The sequence below is a fragment of the Mauremys reevesii genome, linkage group 12 (genome assembly GCF_016161935.1).
Source record: "Mauremys reevesii isolate NIE-2019 linkage group 12, ASM1616193v1, whole genome shotgun sequence".
In the NCBI taxonomy this organism is placed as follows: Eukaryota; Metazoa; Chordata; order Testudines; family Geoemydidae; genus Mauremys; species Mauremys reevesii.
The window spans coordinates 42,491,690-42,518,590 of NC_052634.1; the positions used below are offsets into that span (position 1 = coordinate 42,491,690).

At 60.9% G+C, this 26,901-nt stretch overlaps 1 protein-coding gene and 2 non-coding genes across 3 annotated transcripts in view; 2 read left to right on the plus strand and 1 right to left on the minus strand.

The window, feature by feature from the left end:
* Positions 1–26,901, minus strand: part of LOC120375611 (zinc finger protein 850-like) — a gene marked incomplete at its 3' end in the record, with an annotated part of 610,246 nt that overhangs the window by 176,804 nt on the left and 406,541 nt on the right. Inside the window, exon 6 of the mRNA XM_039496347.1 lies at positions 22,051–22,055. Within this exon, the coding sequence (XP_039352281.1) occupies positions 22,051–22,055 (5 nt within the window). The remainder of the gene's footprint in view (positions 1–22,050; positions 22,056–26,901) is intronic.
* On the plus strand, positions 21,721–21,792 carry TRNAC-GCA. Its single transcript has one exon. It is a non-coding gene; the product is annotated as a tRNA-Cys (tRNA).
* TRNAM-CAU lies at positions 26,795–26,867 on the plus strand. The gene has a single exon. It is a non-coding gene; the product is annotated as a tRNA-Met (tRNA).

The window sequence follows — 26,901 nt, forward strand, 5'->3', positions numbered from 1 at the left end:
GCCTCAGCCTCCCCAGGAGCTGGGATCACAGGCACCAGCCACGGGGCCTGGCTGGTTACATTGTCTCCCGCTTCCAACTTCAGGCTCAGCCTGGGAGCTCTGCGCTCTGAGCACGTGGAAGTGGAGCCTGGAACTGAGCTGATGGGCTGAGGGTTATTTGCACTGTGCGCTTCACATGGAGGTGAAAACACGGGGCACAGATCTTTTAGCACAACCCTCGTCCTGAGGAATGGGGGAGGGGCTGCATAAAGAGAGACCGGCTCTCCCTGGCGGGGCTGCAGCGGCTCTTCACAGGGGCAGTCCCACTGCCAATTGGTACCAGTGTTTTGAAAGCCTCCTTTCCTGGGCTGACCTGGCTCCCCTCTCTCTAGGGGGAACTGGCGACCCCAAATTTCTCAGAAACCATCATAGCAAGGCCAACCTGAGCACAGACACCTGCTCAGCACCCCGGGGTGCAGCCCTGAACCCCGGCAATCAGCTACGCTCAGCTGCCCACCCAACAAGCGTTACACGCAGAAGCCTTCGTGCCCCGCGTGTTCAGGTCCCTCCCAGCACCAGCTTCAAACTCCGCTGCTCAGCTCTAAGCTTTGGCCACACGGGGGCAGCCTGGAGCTCAGCCAACGCCTCCCATTGCTGGTTGCGTTTCCCGCTCCCCGTGGCAGGTTCACACCCCGCAGGCAGATCTCTGAATCGGAGCCGAACCGTTCCCCAAATCCAGCGCTTTAGCAGCAGCTTTGCTAGGAAAGCGCTGACGTCCCCAAGTAACGTAAGAGCCAGAGCGCTGTGTCCAGGATCTTCCACTGGGCCCCTCACCGTGGTGTCTGTCAGGCGCAAGGAGAAACCAGGGAAATGTTTTCATGGCGTTTAAGGGCAGAAGGGGCCATTAGCTCAGCTAGTCTGACCCCCGAATAACACAGAATTACACCATGACACGTATTGATCCCACAGACCTTAGATAGATCAAAGCGTTTCAGCCCTCAGGAAGGAGGCTAAACTGGGGGCCAGAGGCAGCGAACAAGGGGCCCCCAAGGCAATGGCAGGGAGCTGACGAGGTGAATTATGCCCAGATGATCCCAGCAGGCGACCCACCTCCATGCTACAGAGGTGGGAGTCCCTGTTCCTCCTGCCCTTAAGAATCTCTGGTGGTAAGTGGGTCCCCCCAGTTCCCCAGATACGAATCCTCCATGTGGTTTCCCTGGCTTCACCTCCAGATAAGAACATTCTGTGGAGGGGGTGGGAGGCAGGTTGTCTGGCAGATCTGTAAAGGGGGACTGTGTCTCCCTGTCTGGCCCAGGCTCCTTGGAGGAAGTGATCTCAGTGTGTCTGGCTGTCTCCATTCCTCCCACCCATAAGAATCCCTGGTGTGTGGGTGCACCCTAGACCATTAAGGATCTCTGGTGGGTGGGTGTCTCTCTCCCCCTAGTCAGGCGCTCTGGGGCGTGGCTGTATAAAAAGAGACTTTGACTCACCCAGGCTGGCCTGCCATCATGGAACAGACCAGGTCCTTCTGTGGAGGGTTTGCGTTCCTCCAAGGACGTGATCTCAGTGTGTGTGGGTGTCCCTGTCCCTTCAACCCTTAACAATCCCTGGTGCGTGGGTGCGCTGGGCCCCATTACAATCCCCTCTGTCTTACCCCCCATGAGGGATCCGGTGGATGTGGGTGTTCTCCACGCTACTGGGGGTGTCTGGTGCCCCTGTCCCTCCTGGTTAATAGTGGAGTGTGTGGGTGTCCCCCCGCCCATTAAGGATCCGTGTTGTGCGGATGCCCCCGTTCTTCTCATTAAGAATGGTGCAATGGAGCATATGGGTGTGTCCCCCACCCCATGAACTAGCTCCCGTGTGTGGTTCCCCTGCCCACATCCAGGCTCTGTGGGTGTCACTGTTCCGCGTTTCAAGACCCATGTTGCAGGGGGCGTCCCTCCCCCCAAGTCAGAATCCCCAGCATGTGGGTGCTCCCATCCCCCCTCCAGGCTCTGCGGGGGGGGGGAGGTCTTAAAAGAGACCGTGTCTCACTGTCTTGCCCAGGCTACGCTGCAGGGGCTACTCACAGGCACAACCCCACTACTGATCGGCACAGGAGTTTTGACCTGCTCTGTTTCCGACCTGGGCCGGTTCACCCCTCCTTAGGCAACCTGGAGACCCTGAGCTTCCCAGGGATCACCATATTGATGCTGAACGTAGCATGGACACCTGATCAGCACAGCCCCCTGCAGCCCAGAACTCCTGAGCGCAAGCGATCCGCCAGCCTCAGCCTCCCCAGGCACTGGGATCACAGGCACCAGCCAGGGAGCCCGGCTTATTTTGCTGCCTGGCAGCTGGAGCTTTAAACTCTGCTTGTGAGCTCTGTGCCTTGGTCAGATGGGGACAGCCTGGAACTGGGAAATGCTCCTGGTTCCCCCGCCCCCCTCTCATGTCGAGCTGCAGGCGCCGCTGTCCTGCCAGGTAAGATCCCGGATGTTTCGGTGCCCCCCATCCCCCATCCAGGAGCCCAGGTGTCCGGGTACCTCTGCCCCCCATACAGAATCCTGGCTGTGTGAGTGTCCGTCCCTCTGCAGAGGATCCCGGAGTGTGGATGCCCTTGTCCCTCTCTAGAAGATCCTGGGTGTGTGGGTGCCACTCTCCCCCCCGTAGATCTCTGGTGGGTGGGTCCCCAGGGTGTGAGTGCTCCCATTCCCCGATACAGGCTGGGGGAGGGGGGGGTATAACTGGCTCTCCCTGTCCTGCCCAGGCGGTGCTACAGCAGCTGTTCACAGGGGCAGCAACCCCACTGTCACCCTGCAGCTTTAACCTGCTCCAGGGGTGACCTGCTTCACCCTCCTGTGGGAGCCCGGGGACCCCGAACTTCCCAGAATCACCTGATTGATGCCGAGCTTAGCACAGACACCGGCTCAGCCTGGCAGGGTGCAGCCCTGAGCCCTGACAATCAGCTTCCCTCCGCCTCCTGCTGCCCAGCGAGGATCCCACGTGAGAGCCTTTGTGCCCCGCGTGTCCAGCCAGGTCCGTTCCAGCTCCAGCTTTCAACTCTGCTTGTGAGCTCCTCTCTCCGGCCACACGGGGGCAGCACTAACGGCCTCATCTAAATTTGACCCTTCAGACCGGAGATTATAACCGAGCGGGCAGATTATAACCCAGGAAGCCAAATCCTTCCCCAAACTGACAGCTGAAGCAGAAGATCCCCTTGGAAAGATCAGGAATTTTGCCTTTAAAAACAAGGAAAATGTGCATTGGTCTCTTCTGTCTACAGCGAGAGATTGAAGAAACTCAATTGATTTCATTGACTGGAGGTTAAGAGGGGATTTAGTCACTGATTTTAAATACACAGTTTTAAAAATTCCCAGAGGGGGGAATATCTGATTTTAAAGGGTTCTTTAATTCACCAGACAAAGGTTGAACACGACCCCATTGGTTTGCAGTCAATGTCACAAAATGCCAACTGGAAATTACCATTTTTTAACTGTGAGGCTAATTATCTAGTGGAAAAAGCTCTGCAAGGGACGTGGTTAATTCCCCATCACTGCCCTGTGTAAATGAAGACCGCAGCTCTTGCTGCAAGACACCTGGTGTGTGGGTGTCCCTGTTCCCCCTTCAGAACCTCTGGTACATGGTGCTTCCCTCCTCCCAGTTCAAGATCCCCATCATGTGGGTGCTCCCATCCAGGCTCTGTGGTGTGTGGGTGTCTCTGTTCCCCTTTTCAAGATCCGTGTTGCTTGGGTGCGTCCCTCACCCCAAGTCAGAATCCCCAGCGTGTGGGTGCTTCCATCCCCCACTCCAGGCTCTGCGGGGGGTGTCTGTATACAAAGAGCCCGTGTCTCACTGTCTTGCCCAGGCTATGCTGCAGGGACTATTCACAGGTGTGATCCCACTACTGATCAGCAGGGGAGTTTTGACCTGCTCCATTTCTGACCTGGGCCGGTTCACCCCTCCTTAGGCAACCTGGGGACCCTAAGCTTCCCCAGGATCACCATATTGATGCTGAACTTAGTGCGGACACCTGATCGGCACAGCCCCCTGTAGCCCTGAACTACTGAGCTCAAGTGATCTGCCAGCCTCAGCCTCCCCAGGTGCTGGGATCACAGGCACCAGCCACGGAGCCCGGCTTGTTTTGCTGCCTGGCAGCTGGAGCTTTAAACTCTGCTTGTGAGCTCTGTGCCTTGGCCAGACGGGGACAGCCTGGAAATGGGAAATGCTCCTGCTCCCCCCGCCCCCGTCTCATGTCGAGCTGCAGGCGCCGCTGTCCTCTGATGTAAGATCCCGGATGTTTCGGTGCCCCCCATCCCCTGTCCAGGAGCCCAGGTGTCTGGGTACCTCTGCCCCCCATACAGAATCCTGGATGTGTGGGTGTCCGTCCCTCTGCAGAGGATACCAGAGTGTGGATGCCCTTGTCCCCCCCTACAAGATCCTGAGTGTGTGGGTGCCACTCTCCCCCCCTAGAAGATCTCGGGTGCGTGGGTGGGTGCCCCTGTTCGCCCTTACAGCATCCCTGGTGCACGGGGGCCTCCCTCCGTCCCAACTCAGGGGCCCCAGGGTGTGAGCGCTCCCATCCCCCGATACAGGCTGGGGCGGGGGAGGGGTATAACTGGGTCTCCCTGTCCTGCCCAGGCGGTGCTACAGCAGCTGTTCACAGGGGCAGCAACCCCACTGTCAACCTGCAGCTTTAACCTGCTCCAGGGGTGACCCATGGGGGTCGGGAGTGAGGGGCACCAGCAGAGCTGAGAGTCTGGAGGTCAGGACTGGGATAGCAGGGGCTGCGGGTCGGGAGTGAGGGGCACCGTCAGAGCTGGTTGACGCCTAAGGGGCTGCGGGTCGGGAGTGAGGGGCACCAGCAGCGCAGTAACTGGGGAGCTCAGTGAGGAATCGAGGGGGCTGCGGGTCGGGAGTGAGGGGCACTGTCAGAGCTGGAGGGAGCGCAGGGGGCTGCGGGTCAGGAGTGAGGGGCACCAGCAGAGCTGAGAGTCTGGAGGTCAGGACTGGGATAGCAGGGGCTGCGGGTCGGGAGTGAGGGGCACCGTCAGAGCTGGTTGACGCCTAAGGGGCTGCGGGTCGGGAGTGAGGGGCACCAGCAGTGCAGTAACTGGGGAGCTCAGCGAGGAATCGAGGGGGCTGCGGGTCGGGAGTGAGGGGCACCAGCAGAGCTGTGAGGCTGGAGGTCAGGACTGGGATAGTAGGGGCTGCGGGTCGGGAGTGTGATGGAGCAGGGGCTGTCTGTGTGCTTGGTAGGCAGAGACAGGTATGCAGCTGTAACATGAGCCTGGCCTGGGGGAGGGGAGGTCTCACCTCTGGCTGGGGCTAGACAAAAGGGAACGGGGGAGTGAAGGCACTCTTCGGTTTTGGAAGCTGGGGGGTGGGTTTCAGGGGATCCTAGGCTGGGATCCAAGCACCCTGAACCCCCAGAAAGGCCAGATTGAGGGGTCCTGGCTCTGCACACAAGCTGGGCTGTATCCTGTGTTCCTGTTGTTCAATAAACCTTCTGTTTTACTGGCTGGCGGAGAGTCACTGTGAGTTCAGGAAGAGGGGTGCAGGGCCGGACTCCCCCACACTCCGTGACAACTGGTGGCAGCGGTGGGATCGGCGGCACCCCGTGGACGGCGCTTCCTGCAGTAAGTGACTGGGGAGCAGTAAAACGAAGGGGCGATTCACCCCTGGGCGAGTGTGGCCAGAGAGCAGGACTTTGCAGTAACAGGGTCCCCCGGGGGATCACCGCGAGCGATCCCAGGGGCGGAGGAGTCTGCAGCTCGACCCTGGCAGAGAGGCGGTGACCTCAAAGACTGGCACACTAGGGGTCCCCCTGGAACCCGTGGGGAGCGGCGAGCACCCCGGCCTGCGAGCGGCCAGCAGGAAGATGTATTCCCAGAAGCGCAAGTGTGAGCTGGTGGAGCTGTGCAAGCACAGGGGGCTGCACTGTGGGAAGCTCACCAAGGCCCAGCTGATTGCCCGGCTGGAGGAGAGAGATCGCAGGGATGAACCGGTCCCTGTCTCTGAGGGAAGCAGCCGGGCAGATGCAGCACAGACACCAGTGTCTGGACCCGCTGGGAGTGGTCAGCCGGCCGCTGAGGACTCCCCGAGACCTCCCACCCCTAGGCCTAGGGGGAGGGGGAGGAGGAGCCCGGCTACCGAGGGCACCGTGACGCCCCCGGCCAGCAGAGGATCGTCCCGGCGACGCTCACCCCCCAGCCGGGGATCATCCCGGCGACGCTCGGCCTCCGTGGAGCACAGGCGGCTGGACTTGGAGAGAGAGATACAACTGAGAGAGATGGAGGAGCGTAAGGAACAGAGGGCATATGAGGAAAGACAGAGGGAACGTGAGGAGAGACAAAGCCAGCGTGAGCTGGAGGAGAAGCAGAAGCAACGCGAATTTGAGGACAGGGAGAAGCAGCGCAACCATGAGCTGGCCATGGCCCAGCTGAAAAGCAGGGAGGCCCCGGCTGCGGTGAGTGAGGGGGGGGCCCAAGCCTACAAAGAGCTTTGATAAGAGCTTCCTGGCCCAGCGGAAGGAGGGGGAGGACATAGACACCTTCCTGACGGCCTTTGAGAACGCCTGCGAGCTGCACGAGGTGGACCCCGCAGACCGGATCCGGTACCTCACCCCCTTACTGGACCCCACCGCCGTGGAGGTGTACAGCCGAATGAAAGGGGCGGAGGCGCGGGACTACAACCTGTTCAAAGAGGCCCTGCTCCGCGAGTTTGGGCTGACCCCGGAGATGTACTGGAAGAGGTTCCGGGGTCAACGTAAGACCTGGGAGGGTACATACCTGCAACTGGTCAACCGGGCGCAGGGGTACGCCCGCAAGTGGACGGCTGGGGCCCAAACTAGAGAGGACCTGCTTGACCTAGTCGTACTGGAGCACTTGTATGCGCAGTGCCCATCTGACCTGCGGCTGTGGTTGATGGACCAGAAGCCGGAGAACCCGCAGAACGCAGGCCGGCTGGCTGACCAATACATGGACAGTCGGACAGGGGATGGCAGAGAGGAGTTTCGAAGGAGCAGGCCTGCCTCAACACAGAGAGAAAGTCACCATGGGACCTCCCAGTGGGGGCCTATGGAGAACCCCCACCAAAGGGGAACATCCAGCGTCAGGTCCATCCGACCCACTCGAGGGGACCCACGAGACATGGGCTGCTTTCTCTGTGGCCAACAAGGCCACATACGGGCCCAGTGCCCCAAGCTCAGAGACAGACCGAGCAGACCCAACCCGCAGAGGGTTGACTGGGTAAAGACTCAATTGGATGAGGGGCAACATGCCCAAGAGAGGGGGGCTGGCAGCGTCCCACCTGGGAAGGAGGGAGGAGGGCCCCAGGTCAGCGCCTCTGGGGGGCTGGATGCTCCGGTCCCAAGGGTCTGCTACAGGGTGGCCACGGGGCTTCCCCTCCAGAGCGAGTGCCTTGTTCCCCTGGAGATGGATGGGAAGAAGGTCACTGGGTACTGGGACACAGGCGCAGAGGTGACGCTGGCCCGGCCCGAGGTGGTGGGCCTAAATCGGATGGTGTCTGATACCTACCTGTCCCTGATGGGCGTGAGCGGGACCCCATTCAAGGTGCCCGTGGCGAGGGTGCACCTGAAGTGGGGGGTCAAGGAGGGCCCCAAAGATGTGGGAGTGCACCCCCATTTGCCCACAGAGGTGCTGATGGGGGGGGACCTCGAGACCTGGCCCGGCAATACCCGGGGTACCCTGATTGTGACCCGTAGTCAGAGTCGGCGCAGGGCTCTGCACCCTGACAACGGGGAAAGTACTCTGCCCGAGTGCCGGGCGGGGAGGGAACGCCCAGAGACACGACCCAGAGAGGCTGCGGCCTCAGACCCAGCCGGTGAGAGAGAGCAGATCCCCATCCCTGTCCCAGCTGCTGAGTTCCAGGCCGAGGTGCAGAAGGATCCCTCCTTGCAGAAGCCCAGGGACCGGGCTGACCGCAATGCAGCGCAGACCATGAGGAGAGGTTGCAAGGAGAGGTTCCTGTGGGAGAAGGGGTTCCTGTACCGGGAATGGGCTCCCCCCGGGGAGGTGGAGTCATGGGGGATTAGGAGGCAGCTGGTGGTTCCCCAGAAGTTTCGCCACAAGCTGCTGTACCTGGCCCATGACATCCCCCTCGCAGGGCATCAGGGAATCCAGCGCACCAGGCAGAGGCTGCTACAGAACTTTTACTGGCCTGGGGTCTTTACCCATGTCTGGCAGTACTGCCAATCCTGTGACCCCTGCCAGTGGGTGGGGAAGGCCCGGGACAAGGGGAAAGCAGCTCTGAGGCCTTTGCCCATCATAGAAGAGCCTTTCCAGAAGGTGGCCATGGACATGGTGGGACCTCTCAGCAAGGCGACCCGGTCAGGGAAGAAACACATCTTGGTGGTGGTAGATTTCGCCACTCGATACCCCGAGGTGGTGGCCTTGTCCTCTACCGAAGCAGACACCGTGGCGGATGTGCTGCTGACCATTTTCAGCCGGGTGGGGTTCCCCCAGGAAGTCTTAACGGACCAGGGGTCCAACTTCATGTCGACCCTGCTCCAGTCCCTGTGGGAGAAATGTGGGGTCCGACCCAGCTGGGCCTCAGCGTACCACCCCCAGACCAACGGGCTGGTGGAGAGGTTCAACGGGACGCTAAAGATGATGCTAAAAACATTCATGCACCAGCACCCACAGGACTGGGACAAGTACTTACCTCACCTGCTGTTTGCATACAGGGAGGTACCCCAGGAGTCTACTGGGTTTTCGCCTTTCGAACTGTTATATGGAAGGCGGGTAAGGGGGCCCCTGGACCTGCTGAGAGACGAATGGGAGGGGAAGGCCGCTCCCGATGGAGAGTCGGTGGTGGAGTATGTCCTGACCTTCCGGGAAAGACTTACCGAGCTCATGGGCCTGGCCAGGGAGAATCTGGCCCGAGCCCAGAGGAAGCAGAAGGTCTGGTACGACCGCACGGCGCGGGCCCGCGCCTTCGCCACCGGGGACCAAGTGATGGTTCTCATCCCCGTGAGGAAAAACAAACTCCAGGCTGCCTGGGAAGGGCCCTTCAAGGTTGTCAAGCAACTAAATGAGGTAAACTATGTGGTGGAGCTGTCGAACCGGGCTCATCACCGCCGGGTGTACCATGTGAATATGATGAAGCCATATTATGACCGAGGGAATATGGTGTTGGCCGTGTGTGGCCACTGGGAGGAGCCGGGGGATGACCCTCTAGTGGATCTATTCCCAGGGACAAAGGCTGGTTCCCCCCTTGAGGCGATTCCCCTCTCAGATCAGCTGACCCCGGCTCAGCATGCTGAGATCAGAGGGGTGCTGCAACTGTACCGACAGTTGTTTTCCAACCAGCCTGGGCGCACCAACTTGACCGTCCACCGGGTAGAGACTGGGGCACACACCCCGATACGCTGCTCCCCTTTTCGGGTTACCGGGAAGACTGCCCAGGACCTGGAAAGGGAGGTCAGGGACATGCTGGCTTTAGGGGTGATCCAGCCGTCCGCCAGCCCCTGGGCCTCCCCAGTGGTGCTGGTCCCCAAGAAGGACGGGTCGATCCGGTTCTGCGTGGACTATCGAAAGCTCAATGCCATCACTGTATCTGATGCCTACCCCATGCCAAGGCCTGACGAGCTCCTAGACAAGCTGGGAGGCGCTCGGTACCTCACCACCATGGATCTTACAAAGGGCTACTGGCAAGTGCCGCTGGACGCAGATGTCAGGCTGAAATTGGCCTTTATCACCTCTCTGGGGCTCTACGAATTTCTGACTCTGCCCTTCGGCCTCAAGGGAGCGCCGGCCACCTTCCAGCGCCTGGTGGATCAGCTACTGAGGGGGATGGAGAGTTTTGCTGTGGCGTATATTGATGACATCTGCGTCTTCAGCCAGACCTGGGAGGACCACGTGTCCCAGGTTAGACGAGTGCTGGACCGACTCCGGGAGGCGGGGTTAACCGTAAAGGCTGAGAAGTGCAAGGTGGGGATGGCTGAGGTATCTTACCTGGGCCATCGGGTGGGGAGCGGCTGCCTAAAGCCGGAACCGGCCAAGGTGGAGGCGATCAGAGACTGGCCCGCTCCCCAGACCAAAAAGCAGGTCCAGGCTTTTATCGGGATGGCGGGGTACTATCGGAGGTTCGTGCCCCACTTTAGTGCCATAGCCGCCCCCATCACTGAGCTGTGCAAGAAGGGGAAGCCAGACAAGGTGGTCTGGACCGAGCAGTGCCAGCAGGCTCTCCAGGCGCTGAAGGAGGCTCTGCTCAGAGGCCCAGTTCTGGCAAACCCAAACTTTGACAAGCCCTTTATGGTGTTTACCGATGCCTCAGACACAGGGCTGGGGGCGGTGTTGATGCAGGAGGATGAAAAGGGGGAGAGACACCCCATCGTGTACCTGAGCAAGAAGTTGCTACCCCGGGAGCAGAACTACGCGGCCATCGAGAAGGAATGCCTGGCCATGGTGTGGGCCCTGAAGAAACTGGAGCCATATCTCTTTGGGCGCCACTTCACCGTGTACACCGACCACTCTCCCCTGACCTGGCTGCACCAGATGAAAGGAGCCAATGCCAAGCTCCTGAGGTGGAGCCTGATCCTGCAGGACTATGACATGGACGTGGTCCACGTGAAGGGAAGTGCCAACCTGATAGCGGACGCGCTGTTCCGGAGAGGGGGCCCCGAACTTCCCCGGGTCACTGGGCAGAGTGACCCCGCTCAGTTCAGTCTCGGAGGGGGGAGAGGTGTGATGGAGCAGGGGCTGTCTGTGTGCTTGGTAGGCAGAGACAGGTATGCAGCTGTAACATGAGCCTGGCCTGGGGGAGGGGAGGTCTCACCTCTGGCTGGGGCTAGACAAAAGGGAACGGGGGAGTGAAGGCACTCTTTGGTTTTGGAAGCTGGGGGGTGGGTTTCAGGGGATCCTAGGCTGGGATCCAAGCACCCTGAACCCCCAGAAAGGCCAGATTGAGGGGTCCTGGCTCTGCACACAAGCTGGGCTGTATCCTGTGTTCCTGTTGTTCAATAAACCTCCTGTTTTACTGGCAGGCTGAGAGTCACTGTGAGTTCAGGAAGAGGGGTGCAGGGCCGGACTCACCCACACTCCGTGACAGGGAGTGAGGGGCACTGGCAGCGCAGTAACTGGGGAGCTCAGCGGGAAATCGAGGGGGCTGCGGGTCGGGAGTGAGGGGCACCAGCAGAGCTCTTGGTGTGGAGATCAGGATTGGGATAGCAGGGGCTGCGGGTCAGGAGTGAGGGGAACCAGTAGAGTTGGGGGGAACCCAGGGGGCTGCGGGTCGGGAGTGAGGGGCACCGGTAGAGCTGAAGGAAGCCCAGGGGTCTGTGGGTCAGGAGTGAGGGGCACCGGCAGCACAGTGACTGGGGAGCTCTGCGGGAAGCCCAGTCGCTGCAAGTCGGGAGTGAGGGGCACCAGCAGAGCTGTGGATCTGGAGATCAGGATTGGGATAGGAGGGGCTGCGGGTCGGGAGTGAGGGGCAGCAGCAGAGCAGGAGGGAGACCAGGGGGCTGCGGGTCGGGAGTGAGGGGCACCGTCAGAGCTGGTGGACGCCTAAGGGGCTCCGGGTCGGGAGTAGGGGGCAGCAGCAGAACTGTGAGTCTGGAGTCAGGACTGGGATAGCAGGGGCTGCGGGTCGGGAATGAGGGGCACCGGCAGAGCTGGAGGGAGACTAGGGGGCTGCGGGTCGGGAGTGAGGGGCACCAGCAGAGCTGTGAGGCTGGAGGTCAGGACTGGGATAGTAGGGGCTGCGGGTCGGGAGTGAGGGGCACTGGCAGCGCAGTAACTGGGTAGCTCAGCGGGGAATCCAGGGGCATGCGGGTCGGGAGGGAGGGGCACCAGCAGAGCTGTGGGTGTAGAGATCAGGATTGGGATAGGAGGGGCTGCGGGTCGGGAGTGAGGGGCACCAGCAGAGCTGTGAGTCTGGAGGTCAGGTCTGGGATAGTAGGGGCTGCGGGTCGGGAGTGAGGGGCACCAGCAGAGCTGTGAGTCTGGAGGTCAGGTCTGGGATAGTAGGGGCTGCGGGTCGGGAGTGAGGGGCACCGGCAGCGCAGTAACTGGGTAGCTCAGCGGGGAATCCAGGGGGATGCGGGTCGGGAGTGAGGGGCACCAGCAGAGCTGTGGGTGTGGAGGTCAGGACTGGGATAGTAGGGGCTGCGGGTCAGGAGTGAGGGGCACCACTAGAGCTGGGGGGAACCCAGGGGGCTGCGGGACGGGAGTGAGGGGCACCGGTAGAGCTGAAGGGAACCCAGGGGTCTGTGGGTCAGGACTGGGATAGTAGGGGCTGCGGGTCGGGAGTGAGGGGCACCAGCAGAGCTGTGAGTCTGGAGGTCAGGACTGGGAAAGCAGAGGCTGCGGGTCGGGAGTGAGGGGCACCAGCAGAGCTGTGGGTCTGGAGATCAGGATTGGGATAGGAGGGGCTGCGGGTCGGGAGTGAGGGGCAGCAGCAGAACTGTGAGTCTGGAGGTCAGGACTGGGAAAGCAGGGGCTGCATGTCGGGAGTGAGGGGCACCAGCAGAACTGTGGGTCTGGAGATCAGGATTGGGATAGCAGGGGCTGCGGGTCGGGAGTGAGGGGCACCGTCAGTGCTGGGGGGAACCAAGGGGCTGCGGGTCGGGAGTGAGGGGCACCAGCAGAGCTGTGGGGCTGGAGATCAGGATTGGGATAGCAGGGGCTGCGGTCGGGAGTGAGGGGCACCGGCAGAGCTGTGGGTCTGGAGGTCAGGACTAGGATAGCAGGGGCTGTGGGTCGGGAGTGAGGGGCACCGTCAGTGCTGGGGGGAACCAAGGGGCTGCGGGTCGGGAGTGAGGGGCACCAGCAGAGCTGTGGGGCTGGAGGTCAGCACTGGGATACCATCCAGCCTAATGGTAAGTGATGCCCAGCTGAGCCCATGGCCAGTACGTCCTGCTCCACCCACGACCGGGCTGGGAGTCAGGACTCCTGGTTCTTCTCCCCAGCTGTGGGAGGGCAGTGCAGGCTAGTGGTTAGAGTGGGGGTTGGGAGCCAGGGTATCCGGGTCCCACCGCTGGCTCTGGGAAGGGAGTGGGGGCCAGTCTTGTGCACCCCCTGGCTTGAAGTGGTTTCCATCCTGTGCAGGGTTTACAGTTTTGTTCACTGGCTCTCAGCACCTCCCACTATACAAATTGTCCCAGTGCCGCTGGGTCTAGTGGTTAGAGCCGGGGAGGCCGGGAGCCAGGCAGGGGCGGTGGGTATAAGGGGCCCGGGGAGGCACCTGGCCTGTGCTCCACCCAGAGGCCCTGCTCCCACTCGTCCTCTCCCCCGCAAGGCCCCATCCTCACTCCGCCCTTTCCCAAGCTCCATCCGGCCACATGGGGCCGTGGGGGGAGAGGCCGGGGTGCAAACGGCAGAGAGGCAGGCGGGGGCCTTGGGGTGGGGCGAAGAGGCACAAGTGGCAGGGCCTCGGGGAAGAGACGTGAGAGGTGGGCGGGGGTCAGGGAGTGGAACAAAGGGGTCCTGAAGGGGCGTGTGGGCGGGGCTGAAGGGGGCGTGTGGGCGGGGTGGAGGGGGCGTGTGGGCGGGGCTGAAGGGGGAGTGTGGGCGGGGTGGAGGGGGCGTGTGGGCGGGGCTTTGGCAGGAGGAGGCTGAGTGGCAGCAGGCCTTGGGGCAGGGCCACAGTCAGGGCCCGCCCAGCCTCCCCAAGTGGAGGAGTCCCAAGCTGCCCATGGAGCCAGGACTCCTGGGTTCTATTTCTGGCTCTCCCACAGACTCCCAATCTGAGCTGGTGCAGCCCATCTCGCCCTCCCTGGTGCCTCAGTTTCCCCAGTGTGAGACGGGTCCCAGTGTGAACGGCTGCAGCGCCGTGGAGAATCTCGTCCCTTCTCCTGGCGGCTCCTTGGTAGCCTTGGGGAAGCAGCCAACTGCTGCAGCCCTTGGCTCCCGTCTGGGCAGCCCGGGGTGGGGGTGGGATCTGGGCAATGGGAGGAAGGAATCCCCCCTTCCCCCACCCCACCCCGGGGACATGGGGGGAGGCTGGTGCTGCGGGGGCAGGGAGTCCTGCAGCCCTCGCAGGGGAGAAGGAGCAGGTACCCGGCTTGGCTGCTGATGGGGGCGGGGTGGGGGGCACTGCTGGACTGGGGGCTCCCCCCTGCGGGGTGGAGATGGAGCAGGGCCTGCTGGGAGCGGACGTCTCCTCTGGATGGGGGAGGGTGACACTGGCCAAATTGTGGGAGCCCCTGTCCCCCCCCCCAGACAAGGGAGGGGCCTCTCAGCCTTGCCGGCTCGGCCCACTTTCCCCCGGATCGGCCCCGCACCGGGCCTGGCCCAGACCCCCCTTCCTCAGCGCCAGCAGCGGCCCATTGTGGGGAGGGGAGCGGCCGGGGGGTGGGGGCCTCTCAAGCCCCGGGAGCAGGGCCGGGCACTGGGGGCAGGGGCTGCGATGGGGAGGTGGGTTGGAGAGATGTCAGGGGTGAAGCTGGGACTCAGGGGAATGGGGCAGGCTGCAGGGAGGAAGTGTGGGGGCCACCGAGGGGAGCTGGGGGCTGGGAAGCTGCAGGGGACACAGCCGGGGGTAGTGGTGACACCGCAGGGGGCTGCTCAAGAGGCAGTGGGCTGGGGGCAGGGCGGGAGCTCGGACAGGGGTGGGGGTCAGGCTATTGCGGGTCTCCTGTGAATGGCACCAGACTGCAGGAACCCCCCGGCCGGCAGCGCCCCTGCTGGGGGGTCTGGTCAGTGCAGCCCCCCCCGGTGTACCCTGCTGGGGGGTCTCGTCACTGCAGCCCCGCTGCACCCTGCTGGGGGTCTGGTCACTGCAGCCCCCGCTGCACCCTGCTGGGGCTCTGGTCACTGCAGCCCCCGATGCACCTTGCTGGGGTCTAGTCAGTGCAGCCCCGCGGCACCCTGCTGGGGGCTCTGGTCACTGCAGCCCCCCCCCGCTGCACACTGCTGGGGGCTCTGGTCACTGCAGCCCCCCCCCCATGCACCCTGCTAGGGGCGCTGGTCACTGTAGCCCCCCCCCGCTGCCCCCTGCTGGGGGCGCTGGTCACTGCAGCCCCCCCCCCGCTGCACCCTGCTGGGGGCTCTGGTCACTGCAGCCCCCAACCTCACCCTGGAACTGGGCGGGGGGGGGAAGGTTTCTTCTTGCGCTCCCATTGGTCAGGGCTCTGCCTCCTCTTCCTATTGGCTGTCTCGGGAGAGGCGGAGGTTCCGAGAGGGCGTCACGTGGCCTTGAGGCGTTCGCGAGGCGGCTCCTGAGCAGCCCAAACACCCCTGAGCTCCCCTCCCCACTGCCGCCCATCCCCTCCCTGCCCTGCCCCCAACCCCTGAGCTCCCCTCCCCAGTGCCGCCCATCCCCTCTCTGCCCCCGCCCCCAAACACCCCCTGAGCTCCCTCCCCACTGCCGCCCATCCCCTCTCTGCCCCTGCCCCAACCCCACCCGTGGTCCCCTCCCCAGTGCCGCCCATCCCCTCTCTGCCCCGCCCCCAAACCCCTGAGCTCCCCTCCCCAGTGCCGCCCATCCCCTCTCTGCCCCGCCCCCAAGCCCCCTGAGCTCCCCTCCCCACTGCCGCCCATCCCCTCTTCTGCCCCTGCCCCACACTCCCGAGCTCCCCTCCTCCAGTGCCGCCCATCCCCTCTCTGCCCCTGCCCCCACACTCCCGAGCTCCTCCTCCAGTGCCGCCCCTCTCCTCTCTGCCCCCGCCCCCAACCCCCCTGAGCTCCCTCCCCGGTGCTGCCCATCTCCTCTCTGCCCCGCCCCCAACACCCCCTGAGCTCCCCTCCCCAGTGCCGCCCATCCCCTCTCTGTCCCCGCCCCAACACCCCTGAGCTCCCCTCCCCAGTGCCGCCCATCCCCTCTCTGCCCCGCCCCAACACCCCCGAGCTCCCTCCCCAGTGCCCCCATACCCGCCAGCTCCTCCCCAGTGCCGCCCATCCCCTCTCTGACCCTGCCCCCAACACCCCCTGAGCTCCCTCCCCCAGTGCCGCCTCCCCTCTTCTGCTCCCGTCCCCAACACCCCCGAGCTCCCTCCCCAGTGCCGCCTCCCCTCTTCTGCCCCTGTCCCCAACACCCCGAGCTCCCTCTCCCCAGTGATGCCCCTCCCCTCTTCTGCCCCCATCCCCAACACCCCCGATCTCCCTCCCGGTGCCGCCCATCCCCTCTCTGCCCTCGCCCCAACACCCCGAGCGCCCCTCCCGGTGCCGCCCATCCCCTCTCTGCCCCGCCCCATCATCCCCCGAGCTGCCCTCCCGGTGCCGCCCATCCCCCTCTTCTGCCCTCGCCCCAAACACACCCCGACACTGCTCCTGGTTTTGGGAGGGGAACAGGAGAAAGGACAAAAGAAGCAAGAGACGAAGAGAAAGGAGGGAGGGATGGATGGAGGAAAAGGTGAAACAAAAAGAACAAACCCTAATGTCCCCAGTGATTCTAAGGGACAAAATCCCAGGTACGGAACAAAATTCTGCCTCCTTAAGCTCGTGTTTTCCATGCCTAGAATTCAACTGTCACCAGATGGATCAGACTGAACAGGTTTCAGACCTCGAGGAGGCTCTTACCTTCTAAACAGGGACAGCTATTTTCTACTAAAATCGGGAAAAGGGAAGGAGAAAACTTGAAAGAGGCTCCTCCTGGCACTCAGGTACCTGAACCCGAATACTCTCTCAGTCCTCAAAGAGAGACCGGGAGAAGGAGACTTGCTGAAGCAAAGCCACAGGGTCTCTGAGGTTTCCCTGGCCCCTCGCCCCTGTCCTGCCTGGCTGATGTCAGCATCTCTCTGTGAGGTCACCACCTCCCCACCACCTTTGGCCAATAGTCTGAGCCCCTGCAAAAGGCCTTTGTGATGTCACTGCCACACCCCTCCCTTGCTGTGCTAATGTCCTGCCCCTGGCCAGGCACTTTGGAGGTTTGAGCTACTCCCTGTGGATCACCCCACTCAAGGAGCGTTCGTTCTAGGCAGCAAGCCGGTAGTTTTGGATCATCTGCAAATTTTGTCAGCTCACTGTTTAGCAGGTTGTTTATGAATATGTTGACTAGTCCTGGTCCCAGTACAGACACCACTAGTTACCTGTTTCCATCCTGAAAACTGACCATTTATTCCTATCCTTTGTTTCTTGTCTTCTAACCAGTTATTGATCCACGTGAGGACCTTCCGGAGGTGAAAGTAAGCCGGCATGTTCCGGTATGGGGTACCGGCAAGAGCCGGTATGCTGTGCCAGCCCGGCCCGGCTTCCCCAGGCTGGTGATTTAAAGGGCCCAGGGCTCCCTGCTTCGGACAGAGCCCCGGGCCCTTTAAATCACCTCCCAAGCCCCCATGCCAGAGCCCTGGGGAGCCATGGATGCTGCTCTCTCCCGCTCTGCCAACACAGAGCAGGGGCAGCAGAAGCTTCCTTACAGTGGGTGGCGGCACCATTGTCCAAACTGTGGCACTCCCATGACACCCCTTCCCTAAGGACCCCCACTCACACCACCTCTCCCCCCGAGGCCACACCCAGAGAACGCCTCTTCCCCAAGACTGCACCCTTCCCCCCCCTCCATCATTTGTCCTAACAGCCAGTAAAGAGTGGTGGGGCCATGGCCCTCTAAACCCCCTGTTCCAGCCCCCCTGACACAGAGCTAAGCAGGCAACAGTGTGTGTGTGTGTGTGTGTGTGTGTGTGTGTGTGTGTGTGTGTGTGTGTGTGTGTGTGTGTGTGTGTGTGTGTGTGTGTGTGTGTGTGTGAGTGAGTGAGTGAGTGAGTGAGACAGAGAGTGCTGTGCTGAGCTGAGCCAGGGAGAGAAGGGGGCTGATGTCGGGGCTGTCCCCTGCCTCAGGACTGGTTGCTTCCAGCAGCTGTCAGAACTTAGAGACAGTGTGCGACACACTCACTCTTCCGCAATGCACACACTGTCTGTCCCCCCCACACACACACACATGCTCTCTACCCATGGGTGGCAGTTTGTAGACATTTTGGTGGTGCCCAGAACCCGCCCCTGCCCAAACTCCGCCCCCCACCTGCCCAAGGCTCTGGGTGGGAGTTTGGGTGAGGGAGGAGGTCTGAGGTGCAGACCCTAGGCTGGGGAAGGGGATTGGGATGCAGGATGCAGGCTCTGGGAGGGAGTTTGGGGATGGGAGGGGTGCAGAGGGATGGGGTGCAGGGGTGAAGGCTGTGGGGTGTGGCTGCAGATGAGGGGTTTGGAGTGTGGGAGGGGCTCAGGGCGAGAGTAGGAGTGTGGGGGATGAGGGCTCTGGCTGGGACTGGGGATAAGGTGTTTGGGGGGCTGGAGGGGCTCAGGGCTCAGGCAGAGGGTCAGGGTGTGGGGGTATGGGGGCTCTGGCTGGGACTGGGGATAAGGTGTTTGGGGCTGGAGGGCTCAGCTCAGGCAGAGGGTCAGGGTGCGGGGATGGGGGCTCTGGCTGGGACTGGGGATAAGGTGTTTGGGGGCTGGAGGGCTCAGCTCAGGCAGAGGGTCAGGTGCGGGGATGGGGGCTGTGGCTGGGACTGGGGATAAGGTGTTTGGGGCTGGAGGGCTCAGCTCAGGCAGAGGGTCAGGTGCGGGGATGGGGGCTCTGGCTGGGACTGGGGATAAGGTGTTTGGGGGCTGGAGGGGCTCAGGGCTCAGGCAGAGGGTCAGGTGCGGGGGGATGTGGGCTCGGGCTGGGACGGGGGATCAGGTGTGTGGGGGGCTGGAGGGGCTCAGCTCAGGCAGAGGGTCAGGGTGCGGCGGGATGGGGGCGGTGGCTGGGACTGGGGACACGGCGTTTGGCGGGCTGGAGGGGTTCAGGGCTCAGGCAGAGGGTCAGGTGCGGCGGGATGGGGGCTCTGGCTGGGACTGGGGATAAGGTATTTGGGGGCTGGAGGGCTCAGCTCAGGCAGAGGGTCAGGGTGCGGGGATGGGGTTCTGCCTGGGACTGGGGATAAGGTTTTTGGGTGGCTGGAGGGGCTCAGCTCAGGCAGAGGGTCAGGTGCGGCGGGATGGGGGCTGTGGCTGGGACTGGGGATAAGGTGTTTGGGGGCTGGAGGGCTCAGCTCAGGCAGAGGGTCAGGTGCGGCGGGATGGGGGCTCTGGCTGGGACTGGGGATAAGGTGTTTGGGGGCTGGAGGGCTCAGGGCTCAGGCAGAGGGTCAGGTGCGGCGGGATGAGGGCTCTGGCTGGGACTGGGGATACGGTGTTTGGGGGGCTGGAGGGGCTCAGGGATCAGGCAGAGGGTCAGGGTGTGGCGGGATGGGGGTTGTGGCTGGGACTGGGGATAAGGTGTTTGGGGGCTGGAGGGCTCAGGGATCAGGCCGAGGGTCAGGGTGCGGGGGGGATGGGGGCTGTGGTTGGGACTGGGGATAAGGTGTTTGGGGGGCTGGAGGGGCTCAGGGCTCAGGCAGAGGGTCAGGTGCGGCGGGATGAGGGCTGTGGCTGGGACTGGGGATAAGGTGTTTGGGGGGCTGGAGGCTCAGCTCAGGCAGAGGGTCAGGTGCGGCGGGATGGGGGCTCTGGCTGGGACTGGGGATAAGGTGTTTGGGGGGCTGGAGGGGCTCAGGGCTCAGGCAGAGGGTCAGGGTGCGGCGGGATGGGGGCTGTGGCTGGGACTGGGGATAAGGTGTTTGGGGGGCTGGAGGGGCTCAGGACTCGGGTAGAGGTTGAGGGTGCGGTGGGGGGGCTCTGGGGTGGGGCAGAGCTGGGGATGAGTTTGGGGTGCAGGCCGGCGGCTCTGGGAGAGGGGCCAGAGAGGACTCCCCCCAGCCCTTTCCCTGCAGGCAGCAGCAAGCTCTGGGGGAGGAGCCCCCTTTCCTGCCCCCCAGCAGCACACTGTCACTGTGGCCTCACTGGGGGTGAGGGATGGGGCAGGAGTGGTGACTGTGGGCAGAGCCCCCCCCCTCTGTGCTGCTTGAGGGTCCTGCCGGAAAAGGGTTTCAGGGGGCAGGGCAGGCTCAGTCAGTCTGTCCCGGCCATGGGGCACTAACACCATGCGGCATCAGTTGCTGGGAGGCAACATGGAGCTGCTCAGGGAAGAGACAATCAGTGATTCTCTGCTCCTGGGCCCGGGAAAGACGAGCGGAGCGGGGGCAGAGCCCGGGGCCGCGGAACACTCGGGGGAGGCGTGGGGGGCACCTGGCTCCACATATTGCTGGAGCTGGGTCCCTGGTTCTGCATATTGCTGGTGCCCGAGCACCATATGGGTATGGAACTCTCCGCGTATGTCTCTACCCCACACTGCAGTTGAAAAGCAGCTGGCAATCTAGTAGGGTGCCCATGGACCAATGAGATAGAGAAACCTGCATCAGGTGATGCTGTACCAGCCTGTGAGGCATTGCAAACCCTTCCCAAAGCACCCTGCAGCACAGTGGGATAGCTACCCACAATGCACTGCTCTCTGTGGCAATCCAAGAGATGCTAGCATGGATGTGCTCTAGTGACACAGGGGCATAGGCTGGACATGCAACAGCTGTTCAATTAAAACACTTTAGTTAAAGCCACATTACTCTTTCATGCAGACATAGCTTAAGAGTGAGACAAGACCCAGCTCTATTGAAACTGAAGAACCACAACTTCCTCTACAGTCGGCAGGATTTGAACCTGCACAGGGAGACGCCAAAGAATTTCTAGTCTATTGCCTTAACCACTCAGCCACAACTACTTGCTGGATATGTGGCTCTCACTGCACTCTAGTTCTGTTCTCACTGAGTGATCAATTCCAGTTGTTTCCTGAAACCAGCTTCCACAACACACACACTGCTGTGCCCTTGTGTAAGTGTGTCCATGGCTGAACTGCAAGAATTCCTGCTCCTTTCCCTTCCGGCTGGAGCACGAGGAGAGTGTGTTTGTGGCTAATGACTTTGCTGTAGCTTGTTGTCCATTTCCTGCCTCGATCATTCAGACAGTCCCTTTCCCTTCATATCCCCAGTACATCAGTGATTGCGATAGCAGAGGCAGGGTTTCTCTGGGGCACTGAGCTTTGCCAGAGGGTTGGTGGCTCCTTGCTTTCCTCACCCTGGAGTAAACTCGCTTTTTATTCCATCCTTGATGTTTCAAGGAATAACAACAGATGACCAAAGAAAGAGGTGGACAGGGTGGGTCTCAGGGGAGGGGCAGAGAGGTGTGGGTGATGGGCAGGGTGGGTCTCAGGGGAGGGGCAGAGAGGGGTGGGCGATGGGCAGGGTGGGTCTCAGGGGAGGGGGCAGAGAGGGGTGGGTGATGGGCAGGGCAGGTCTCAGGGGAGGGGCAGAGGGGGTGGGCAGCAGGCAGACCTTGGGGTAGGGGGTGGAGAGGCGCGAGGAGGCCCTGGGGGAGGAGAGGGACGAGCGAAAGGGGGACCAGCAGGCCTCAGCCAAAGAGCAGGGGTGGGAAGTGGCCAAAGGGGAGTGAGGGCGGAGCACAGATGGGGCCTCGGAGGGAGGAGAACGAGGGAAGGGGGTGGAGTGGGGGGACAGCACCGCGGTCTGGGCAGGGGCCGCCCACAGGATTCAGGGGTCCTGGGGCAAAACAATTTCAGGGGCCCCTTCCATAAAAAAAAGTTGCAATACTATAGAATCCTGTATTCTCCTGGGGGCCCTGCAGGCTACATTGGTTCCTGTCCATTCAGGAGGTTATTTCCCACCTATTCATAAATAATGAAGCTGCTCTAAGCGGAGGGGAGAGAGCTGTCCCGTCCGTGCAGTTAACCCATCTCCCTGAGAGGTGGTAGCTATGTCAGTGGGGGAAGCTATGTTGGTGGGTGTGCAAGCTGTGGTGTCTACATGTGTATATAAAGTTTAATCAAACCCCATTTTTAAAACCCTTGTGGTCTGGGAATAGAAAAGGAGCTCTCTGAGGCAGAGCCCGTCCTTCAAAATCCTTAAGATCACGGACTTGCCAACACAAATGTCCTGGGGGTATAACTCAGTGGTAGAGTGTTTGACTGCAGATCGAGTGGTCCTTGGTTCAAATCCAAGTGCTCCCTTCCAAACTTGTTACTTCAGTAAAAATAATTCTATTTTCAGGAGCTCCACTAAATAGGGATCCCTGAAATGAATGGACACACTCAATGTTTTCCTGTGCAAATGCATAAAAAACCTCCCAAACATGTCCCCCAGCTGAAATCAGTTCCAATCCTCTAAGTGTCTAGGTTTGTTTTCATCAACTAAACAAAGGCACATGAAGACACATTTGCAGGTCCTTGGCCTCCATGGGCTACAATGTGCAGAAGAACAAGAACCACATCCACTTGGGAGGCATGGACTAGTCTGTATTACATTTGGTAAGTAAGTTGCCATTGGGACTGAAAACTCTACTGGAGGTGAACAGGAGCCCGTTGCAAAAATAAAATAACCAAGATTTACCAAACTCCCTGTTACACATTCAATCCTCTGTGCACACGGCATCAACTGGGGCTCTAATAAATGGCAGCCTTCCATTAACACAGATTGTTGTTCCTTGTGACTTTCAGATACATTCGAATGGCAGCTGTTCAGAGGTCATGTGCTGCTAGTTCATTTTCATGTATGAAGTCCTGGGTTCTATCTCTTTTTTTCGCTCTGCTGCTTTGCTCATGCCCAGCTGGAATGTGGCCCTGCAGGAGTTTTAATCCTGCTGAGTGAGGACCAAGTGCCAAGTGCATGGAAGGTCAGGGTGGAGTTTCTGCGCCTAAGTCACCTCAGTACATTTAAGATTCCCACCTGCTGTGCTGCTTGGGACAAGGGTAGATGAGAAGGGCAAATCCTCCAGCACTGGAGGGAAAGGTCCCATCTGCACAGACTGAGAGGCAAGGAAACTGAGGGGCAGTCAGTGCTCAGAGAGGAGAGAGGTCAGTGATTTACACCCAACAGGGGACACTGTCTTTTTGAGTATCACAGGGGTAGCTGTGTTAGTCTGGATCTGTAAAAAGCAACAAAGTCCTGTGGCACCTTACAGATTAACAGACGTACAGGGGCATAAGCTTTCTTGGGTGAATCCAGGGGTGAGCTGCAGCCGGTTCGCACTGGATCGCGCGAACCGGTTGTTAAATTTAGAAGCCCCCTTTAGAACCGGTTGTTCCTGGAGGAACAACTAGTTCCAAAAGGGCTTTTAAATTTAACTAAAGCTCTAGTAGCTCCCTACCCTTCCCCCGCCCCAGCTCACCTCACTCCGCCTCCTCTTCTGAAGCTCCTCCGGCTTCTCCTCCCCTCCCCAGCTTCCCGCCAATCAGCTGTTTGCGCGGGAAGCCTCGGAGGGCTGAGAAGAAAGCAGAGGCTTCCAGCAGGTAAGTTTCAGCGGGGGCGGGGGCGCCAGCGGGTGGAGGGCTCCAGGCGCCGCGCTGCCCAGCGAGGTCGGGGCCGGACCTTGGTCCCTGGGGCCGGGCGGCGCAGCGTGGCTCCTGGCCCCCCAGGTCCAGCTGCGACCTCGCTGGGCAGGGCAGCGCAGTGGGGCTCCTGTTCGGCCCCCGGGGGCCGGGCCGGGCGGCTGGGGTGCTGGCCCGGGCTCCGGTCCCCAGTGTCCGGGCCCGGCGGTGGGGGGGCTGGACCGGGGGCCGGTCGGACCCCTGGCGCCGGGCCGGGCCGGGCCGCGCAGTTTCTGGCTCAGGGTCCGGTCGGTCCCGGCAGCCGGGCCGGGCCGGGCCTGGCGGCGGGGTTGCTGGCCCGGGTCCGCTCCCGGTGGCGGGTTGCTGGCCCGGGGTCCGCTCCCCGGGCGGCGGGGTTGCTGGCCCGGGGTCTGCTCCCCGGGCGGCGGGGTTGCTGGCCCGGAGTCCGGCCCCGACGTCGGCTGGGTGGCTCCGATCCCAGCCCCAGGCCAGCTGGGCCCCCAGCTCCAGGCAGCACGGTAAGGTAGCAGGGAGCCGGTGTGGGAAGAGGGCAGGGGAGTTGGGGGGGGTGATTAGTGTCAGAGCGGTCAAAGGGCAGGGAACAGGGGGATTGAATGGTGGCAAGGGTCCCCAGGGGCAGTCAGGAAGGAGCAGGGGTTGGATGGGGCAGTGGGGGGCAGTTAGAGGTAGGGATTCCAGGGACTGTCTGGGGACAGAGAGAAGGGGTGATGGGATGGGGTAGGGGTCCCTGGGTGCCATCAGGAATGAGAGAAGGGGTTGGATGGGGTGGCAGGGGTGGACAGGGAAGGGGGTGGATAGGGCATAGGTTGGGGGGGGCTGTCAAGGAACATGAGGGGTTGGATGGGGCACGACCCCCCTCCCGGGGGGGGAGGGAGGGAACCAGTTGTTAACATTTTGGCAGGAGGAGGGAACCGGTTGTTAACATTTTGGCAGCTCATCACTGGGTGAATCCCCACTTCGTCAGATGAATGCAGTGGGAATTCTGTGACTGGCTAGCCAACTACAAAAGTAGTTTCTCCTCCCTTGGTGTTCATACCTCATCCTCACCCCTCACCCCTCACCCCTCATCCTCCCTGATTGAACTAATGCTCAAATAAATGTGTAAGTCTCTAAAGGTGCCACAAATACTCCTGTTCTTTCTTTGAACTAACGTTGTTATCTCTAGACTGATTCTTGCCTGCATATTTATACCTGCCCCTGGAAATTTCCACGACATTCATCTGACGAAGTGGGGATTCACCCGCGAAAGCTTATGCTCCAATATGTCTGTTACTCTGTAAGGTGCCACAGGACTCTTTGTCTTTTTGAGGCGAGTGCAGCTGGCTTGGGATGGTGCTGACGATGGGTAGAAAAGAGGCTGGAGTCAATGACAGACGAGACCACAGAAGGGGAAGGGGAATGGCAGCCCCACAGAAGGTCCTGGGTGCTCAGATGCCCCAGTTATTGCACCCTGGCCTGTCACAGTGAGAGAAAAGACCCAGCGGGACCCAGGCCCCCTACAGTGATCCCATGGACAAGAACCTGGCTGGGAGTGGGGTGAAGGTTCCCTGTGGGCAAAGGGGAGCTGAAATCCCTCCGTGTCCTGGAATTTAAGCAATGGAAGCTTCAAACCCTGCACGGGTGGGGGCTGAGGTGCATCAGCAGAAGGTTGGACTGGACATGGGAGGCAGGTTTGTATAATTTTTGGTGGTGCCCAAAATGGGACTAAGTCCTGCCCCACACCCCACACACACTTGCCTAAGGCTCTGGGGGGGGAGTTTGGGTGAGGGAGGGAGAGGGGCTGGGCTCTGGGAGAGTTTGGGTGCAGGGTCTGGACTCAGTCAGGGGGTTGGGTTGCAGGAGGGTGTGCAGGGGGCAAGCTCTTGGAGGGAGGTTGGGTGCAGGTGTGGGGTCTGGGTTGGGGGTGCAGGAGAGGGTGAGGGGTGCAGCATTTACCTCGGGCATCTCCCAAAAGCAACCTGCACCCTCCTCTGGCAGCAGCCCCTAAGCGGGAGGGCCAGGGGTGTCTCTGTGCATGGCTGCCCGCAGACTCCACCCCCGCAGCTCCCATTGCCACAGTTGGCAGAGTTGGCACTCAGGGCGGGGCAGCGCACGGAGACCTCCCCCACACCAGGGACGTGCCAGCCGTTTCCGGGAGTGACGTGCCACATGGAGTGAGGGCGGGCAGGAAACTGCCTTAGCCCCCTTGTGCTGCTGGCGGTGGTGGCGGGGGTCCCTGGGCCCTTTTAAATTGCCCAAGGGTGGCAGGCAGCACTGAGGGGGACACTCCCAAGGGCCTAACGTTGCTTTGCACAAGGATAAATCTTGGAACAGGACAGAAATGAAATGGCAGCAGAACCTAAGGAATTAAAAGCCTCCGGATTCATGTGTGTGCACTGACTCCAAATGGAAACTGTAATTTGACTCGCTTTGTGTCTGCGGCTGGTAAAATATCAAGGCAAAATCATTCCAGTGATTGTGACCTTGGGATTGAGGAGGCTTTGGTCTTATTAAAATGTAACTAGCATGTTACACTTGTGTTTTTAAAGGTGGCTTCCCCAAGCAATCCCAAGTTGTTCTTCCCATAGCTGGCTGATGGGGGGCAGCAGGGGATCTCCCCAGTCTGGGGGAATTTCTCTGGGCCCCACTGTTAATTCTCCATCCTTTCTCCCCCTAACCATGCCCACCCCTCCCCCCCCATTATCAATGTTTTGGAGCAACCCCTCCCTCCCTTTATGGGATACCGACTCTGTGACAGAGACTGACTGGGGCTCCTCTCTGCACGGCCCCAGTGGGGAAGGAAAGAGACTGGAGGGAGTGGGAGAAGACGGGCAGAAGGAGTCAAATGGGGCTAAACCAAAACAGAGGAGATTTTCTTTCTGTCAAAATGTCCTGGAGTCTCATGGCTGAAAAGCCACATCTTGAGTTAGGTTTGATGCATCAGCCTTTCAATTACCAGGCAAAGGTGTGAATCACAGAGACTGATAACTGCCGCTTCCCAGCTTTGCCTAAGGTTTTGGCTACACTTGCACTTCAAAGCACTGCTGCGGCAGCGCTTTGAAGCGCTAAGTGTAGTCAAAGCTCCAGCACTGGGAGAGAGCTCTCCCAGCGCTGTCCGTACTCCACCTCCCTGTGGGGAATAACGGACAGCGCTGGGAGCCGCGCTCCCAGCGCTGGGGCTTTGACCACACTGGCGCTTTGCAGCGCCGCAATTTGCAGCGCTGGAGAGGGTGTGTTTTCACACCCTGCTGCAGCGCTGCAAATTTGCAAGTGTAGCCAAGGCCTGAGAAGCACCTGCACTGGTGCAACTGGTTAGCTCAGAGGGGGCTACTGCTGGGATTATGAATTCAAGCCTTATTTGGAGCACTGGTTTTTATTACCTGTGTAGTTTCCCCAACTTGCTTTGCTTAATTTGCATGGAAAGTGCCCTACTAGGAAAAGGAGAGTAAGTTCTAAAATGTGGAAGTAGGTGCATAGCTTGGAAACATCCCCCCTGTGCTGCCATTAGTTCCAGTAGATTGTTCACTGGCAGCATGAATTGATTTCTTTGCTGCTGTGAAAGCTGCCACGAAAAGTCTCTGGTCACCAGAGCTCCCTGCTTCTTCCAGCAGATCTCTGGCTTCTTCCCTGCCCCAGTCACTGCTGTAGGAGGGTCCTATATACACTGAGCCTAAAACTTTTCCAAGCCTTCTTAGTGCAGTTGGTAGCGTGTCAGTCTCATAATCTAAAGGTCCTGAGTTCAAGCCTCAGAGAAGGCAATGGGTTTTGCTCCCTGCTTCAGATTTTCTACAG